The 6,645-nt window shown below is 42.5% G+C and overlaps 1 protein-coding gene across 4 annotated transcripts in view; it reads right to left on the reverse strand.

Annotated features, from left to right (window-relative positions):
- Positions 1–6,645, reverse strand: part of LOC112241775 (ras-GEF domain-containing family member 1B-A) — a 73,622-nt gene that overhangs the window by 24,223 nt on the left and 42,754 nt on the right. For all 4 annotated transcript variants that reach the window (XM_042331237.1, XM_042331236.1, XM_042331235.1 and 1 more), the window contains exons 6-8: positions 6,253–6,327; positions 1,325–1,420; positions 768–873 (exon numbers count right to left, since the gene is read on the reverse strand). In XM_042331237.1, the coding sequence (XP_042187171.1) occupies positions 768–873; positions 1,325–1,420; positions 6,253–6,327 (277 nt within the window). The remainder of the gene's footprint in view (positions 1–767; positions 874–1,324; positions 1,421–6,252; positions 6,328–6,645) is intronic.

Raw genomic sequence — 6,645 nt, forward strand, 5'->3', positions numbered from 1 at the left:
GATTTCTAGAGGGAACAACAAGGCCTTCTAAATGCTGTGAGAGAATGTTGGCAAGTCAGTCTCTGTAAACATGTCCAGTCTAATATACACACACACACACACTACAATACACTACACTACACGCTACACACTACAATACACTACACACGCTACACTACACACACCACTACACACACACACACACACTAACCGCAGCAGCCAGGCAGAAAGAGACTAAGCCCATTTTCCCAGGGACTTGTTTGGTCTTTTCTTGTTAACCCTCCGCGGCTCCATCTCTAGGTCCCTGGAGACTCCTGGGAAAAAGGGGCTAAGGCTGGGACAGCTGGCTCTGACTCCCCTACAGTCCCCTCCCTCCCTGACCTTTCCGCCTTCCCTTGGCGTGCCCGCCAACACCTCCCTCTCTCCTTCCCTGGTCAGTGCTGAACATCGGTCTAATATGGGTGTTTGTGTAGGCCACCCCCTCCACCCCAGCCTTTAGGCCTGACCAACTGCACCTCCACCACCTCCACCCCAGCCTTTAGGCCTGACCAACTGCCCCTCCACCACCTCCACCCCAGCCTTTAGGCCTGACCAACTGCCCCTCCACCACCTCCACCCCCAGCCTTTAGGCCTGACCAAATGAAAATCACAATCGGCATGCAGATTGGTAGAAATTGTAATATAAATTGTAAATTGGCACTCCCGCATGAAAAAGGTTTCCTTACCCCTGGTGGGGGAGGGTGAAAAAACAAAAACAACAAATAGAAAACAACAACAACAACACTTACAGATAATGGCCATGAGGGAGTTGAAGTTGCCGATGTTGAAACACTCCCGCGCCACGTCGATGAAGAACTCCATGACTCGCGCTCGCTGCTTCTTCTTCTTTACGGGCTGTCACGTCAACAACAACAAGTCAACAACAACAAGTCAACAACAACGTCAACAACAACAAAGTCAACAACAACAAGTCATCAACAAGTCAACAACAAGTCAACAACAACAACAAGTCAACAGCAAAAACAACAAGTCAACAACAACAACAAATCAACAACAACGTCAACAACAACAACAACAACAAGTCAACAACAACAAGTCAACAACAACAACGTCAACAACAACAACGTCAACAACAACAACAAGTCAACAGCAAAAACAACAAGTCAACAACAACAACAAGTCAACAACAACAAGTCAACAACAACAAGTCAACAACAACAACAACAAAAAGCGCAAAATAAATCCTCAGGTTAAAAAGTAAAAAGATACGTGACGATAACCAAGGTAACACTAGCTAAATTAGCTTAGCTGCTATAGGCTAAATGCTAGTTCACTAGCTACACACCATGCAGATCTCTGTGGCCACCATGAAGCTGAGTCTGTTGAACCACTCTACATACGCCTCCAGGTTGCTAGTCTTCTTGTGATCGCTGAAACAGCTCTGTGGAGATAAACACAGCCATTTCATTAGCGTTAAGATGGCATAGATAGCTTAACATTTAGTTAGCATTAGCAACAATAGCATTTCATTAGCAATACTTACCTTATTATTTTAGGTATTTTTGCCAACAACAAAATGAGTAAAACAGTTCAACATTCTGTCATTTTATTTCAAGCGTGAACCTAGATCCTCAGATGGGTGTATAGGCTTTATAGTTGTTTTCGTAATTAGACTATTAATGCAGACTTGGCACTATGCTCTGAGTCACACCATCAGGGTGTCAGCTAGGTAGCTATTCACATTATTGAGCAGAGCTGTGATGACATGTCAAAAGACCAGAGGATTTCTCTCTGATTCTGATACCAAACATTCCTTTAGCCTTACGTAGCTCTCTCCACAGTGGTCCCCCCACACCCTCACACATTAACACACACACATACCCCACCCCACCCCCCAAAGTCTCTTTGTTGCCTAGCAGCAAAAACACTGGTGAGTAGACACACACACAAGCTCCACGCAGCCTCCCAAAACTCTTGGGTTCTGTAGCTGAGTGGTTGCTAGGCAATACGGCCCAAGCATTCTATGCCCTCCAGACAGACAGAAGAGGAAGAGGGACAGCACATATTTGGTCTACCTATAGAGGAAGAGGGACAGCACATATTTGGTCTACCTATAGAGGAAGAGGGACAGCACATATTTGGTCTACCTATAGAGGAAGAGGGACAACACATATTTGGTCTACCTATAGAGGAAGAGGGACAACACATATTTGGTCTACCTATAGAGGAAGAGGGACAGCACATATTTGGTCTACCTATAGAGGAAGAGGGACAGCACATATTTGGTCTACCTATAGAGGAAGAGGGACAGCACATATTTGGTCTACCTATAGAGGAAGAGGGACAGCACATATTTGGTCTACCTATAGAGGAAGAGGGACAGCACATATTTGGTCTACCTATAGAGGAAGAGGGACAGCACATATTTGGTCTACCTATAGAGGAAGAGGGACAGCACATATTTGGTCTACCTATAGAGGAAGAGGGACAACACATATTTGGTCTACCTATAGAGGAAGAGGGACAGAACATATTTGGTCTACCTATAGAGGAAGAGGAAGAGGGACAGAACATATTTGGTCTACCTATAGAGGAAGAGGGACAGCACATATTTGGTCTACCTATAGAGGAAGAGGGACAGCACATATTTGGTCTACCTATAGAGGAAGAGGGACAGCACATATTTGGTCTACCTATAGAGGAAGAGGAAGAGGGACAACACATATTTGGTCTACCTATAGAGGAAGAGGGACAGCACATATTTGGTCTACCTATAGAGGAAGAGGGACAGAACATATTTGGTCTACCTATAGACGAAGAGGGACAGAACATATTTGGTCTACCTATAGACGAAGAGGGACAGAACATATTTGGTCTACCTATAGACGAAGAGGGACAGAACATATTTGGTCTACCTATAGACGAAGAGGGACAACACATATTTGGTCTACCTATAGACGAAGAGGGACAGAACATATTTGGTCTACCTATAGAGGAAGAGGGACAACACATATTTGGTCTACCTATAGAGGAAGAGGGACAGCACATATTTGGTCTACCTATAGAGGAAGAGGGACAGCACATATTTGGTCTACCTATAGAGGAAGAGGGACAACACATATTTGGTCTACCTACAGAGGAAGAGGGACAACACATATTTGGTCTACCTATAGAGGAAGAGGGACAGCACATATTTGGTCTACCTATAGAGGAAGAGGGACAACACATATTTGGTCTACCTATAGAGGAAGAGGGACAACACATATTTGGTCTACCTATAGAGGAAGAGGGACAGCACATATTTGGTCTACCTATAGAGGAAGAGGAAGAGGGACAGAACATATTTGGTCTACCTATAGAGGAAGAGGGACAGCACATATTTGGTCTACCTATAGAGGAAGAGGGACAGCACATATTTGGTCTACCTATAGAGGAAGAGGGACAGCACATATTTGGTCTACCTATAGAGGAAGAGGAAGAGGGACAACACATATTTGGTCTACCTATAGAGGAAGAGGGACAGCACATATTTGGTCTACCTATAGAGGAAGAGGGACAGCACATATTTGGTCTACCTATAGAGGAAGAGGGACAGCACATATTTGGTCTACCTATAGAGGAAGAGGAAGAGGGACAGAACATATTTGGTCTACCTATAGAGGAAGAGGGACAACACATATTTGGTCTACCTTATAGCAATCGCTAGCTTCTAGTCCTACAAAACGGAAATGACTGATCATTTTCTACCTCTGGTTCGTTGGACATCGCTATGGGGAAAAGAATGGGGTTTTGGGACATACGCCGAAAATAATTTCTGAGGTTAAAACAGGCTTAGTACAGATCTTATACTCTTTGTTCGATGAGATAATATAAGTTCAGTTAAAGTGTAACTGACAACCACATTAAATCTGTTTGAAATATGTTCAAATACACCCCCAGGAAGAACACAACACTTTTTTTTTAACTTTTTTCGAGAAGCGAGCAATTTTCTTGTTTTAATAAATTCATAAAACGTTTGGGAATGAAGTAAATTTAAGGCAATTGTACAAATTCTACGTCAATAAAGAGTCATTTTGGATGTCAGTGTTACGGTTTTCTTCTTCGTCTTCCTCTGAAGAGGAGGTGTAGCAGGGATCGGACCAAAATGCAGCGTGGTTATTATTAAACATCTGTAATAAAGATGAAAACAAACAATACAAAAAAACGTAACGTGAAAAACCAAAACAGCCTTATCTGGTGCAAACAGAGACAGGAACAATCACCCACCAAACACTCAAAGAATATGGCTGCCTAAATATGGTTCCCAATCAGAGACAACGATAAACACCTGACTCTGATTGAGAACCACTCCAGACAGCCATAGACTTACCTAGACAACTATACTACACCACAATCCCATAACCTACAAAAACCCCAAGACAAAACACACCACATAAATAACCCATGTCACACCCTGGCCTGACCAAAATAATAAAGAAAGCACAAAATACTAAGACCAGGGCGTGACAGTCAGGGAAAATGTATGCAGTAAAAAGTACATTATTGTCTTTGGAAATGTAGTGGAGTAAAAGTTGTCCAAAATATAAATAGTAAAGTAAAGTACAGATACACCAAAAAATGTATTATGTAGTACTTATGTAGTACCTATGTAGTACTTATGTAGTACTTTAAAGTATTTTCACTTAAGTACTATACACCACAAACGCCCCCATGATCGATGCCAAATACATTTGATTGACAACTAAGAGATATGCCAACTGTGGAATAACAGTCGGTCAAGTTCAGCACAGCTAGCTAGCAAAGCAATTCCCTTTTCTCGTTAGCTTACCAAATGACACCTGCATCCTTCGTTCTATTGGTTTGGTTGACAGAGGCGCGACCCAGTCGTTCAGTCTTTTTGTTCTGTATCTATGGACGCGACTCAGTCGTTCAGTCTTTTTGTTCTGTATCTATGGGCGCGACTCAGTCGCTCAGTCTTTTTGTTCTGTATCTTCAGTCGTTCTTTTGTTCTGTATCTATGGGCGCGATCCAGTCGTTCAGTCTTTTGTTCTGTATCTATGGGCGCGACTCAGTCGCTCAGTCTTTTGTTCTGTATCTATGGGCGCGACTCCAGTCGTTCAGTCTTTTTGTTCTGTATCTATGGACGCGATCCAGTCGTTCAGTCTTTTGTTCTGTATCTATGGACTGGCTGGCTCAGTCTTTTTGTTCTGTATCTATGGACGCTACCCAGTCGTTCAGTCTTTTTGTTCTGTATCTATGGACGCGACTCAGTCGTTCAGTCTTTTTGTTCTGTATCTATGGACGCGATCAGTCGTTCAGTCTTTTTGTTCTGTATCTATGGAGAAATGTTCAGTCTTTTTGTTCTGTATCTATGGGCGCGATCCAGTCGTTCAGTCTTTTTGTTCTGTATCTATGGACGCGATCCAGTCGTTCATTCTAAATGTTCTATTGCCATACTGGCTGGCAGCGTTCTTAACCCTTGCTAGCTAGCTAGCCAACTAACGCTAATTTACAGTCACGTCAAACAGCGTAGCCAGAATAACAGAAATGTAGCTTCATTTGCATTTGTTTAAGCTGTTTTCTAGTGACATCTATTTGAATTCATTCATAACAATGAGCTAATAATGAGCATTGTCACCTGGCATAGAAACTGTAATTTCTCATCAGGAGACTGTTGTTAAGAGGAGCTAGCCAACAACACAGCTAACGCAATCACTTCAAACTGAAGCTGGAGAGACCGTAAACTAGCTGCATTTTGTTTCATTTTACTTTGTTTTTTTCCAGTGACATTTCTCTATATATGTCCATAAAAATGATGCTGATTCGTGATTGGCTGAGAAAGGCTGCCTGTCTGTCTCGTCCCGACCCCTACACGTTCATTACTATGGGGCTGCTGGAGATGGAATTACAATATTGAAACAATGTTGCAAATGTCAGAGAGACGGACAGCAAGGTTTATTCACATCGCTGTTGAAAACCAATTGCTCGTCTAAAAGAAATCGGAGATAATGTCTAGAAGCTTTTTATAGTGGAGATCAAGTTTATAAATTGCCTGGCTGGGCTGATAAGACCGTGGATTGCAGCAGTCAGATGGAACAGAGTAAACAGGCATTTCAACGCTTTAGTAGCATAGAATAGACACCAGGTGGAATGCGGTTTTAACCAATCACCTTCTAGGATTAGACCCACCCGTTGTATAATGTATAACAACACACGGTGATAGCAAACTGTAGCCTGTTGCATAACATACCAGTGACCTATTGAGGACAATACCTTATCATTATCAAGAGGGTCTTTCTTCTCAAACGCCTGGATGAATTCCTCTGGTCCGATGTAACTCAATCTCTCCTGAAAAGGAAAAAGGAACTCAATAAATTCCATCTGTCTGCGTTTTGATAGACAGACATATTTATATATTGTCAGTTCAAGGAAGTTAATAAATGTTTAGCCAAGTCACTATTGACTGTTTTACTGTTTTTAAAAGCATAGATCTATACACTGAAGAAAGGAGAGAGCAGATTGTCTCCTAAGAGCAGACTGTCTCCTAAAACCAGATTGTCTCCTAAGAGCAGACTGTCTCCTAAAACCAGACTTTCTCCTAAGACCAGACTGTCTCCTAAGACCAGACTGTCTCCTAAGACCAGACTGTCTCCTAAGACCAGACTG

The sequence above is a fragment of the Oncorhynchus tshawytscha genome, linkage group LG12 (genome assembly GCF_018296145.1).
Source record: "Oncorhynchus tshawytscha isolate Ot180627B linkage group LG12, Otsh_v2.0, whole genome shotgun sequence".
NCBI classification, from domain to species: Eukaryota; Metazoa; Chordata; class Actinopteri; order Salmoniformes; family Salmonidae; genus Oncorhynchus; species Oncorhynchus tshawytscha.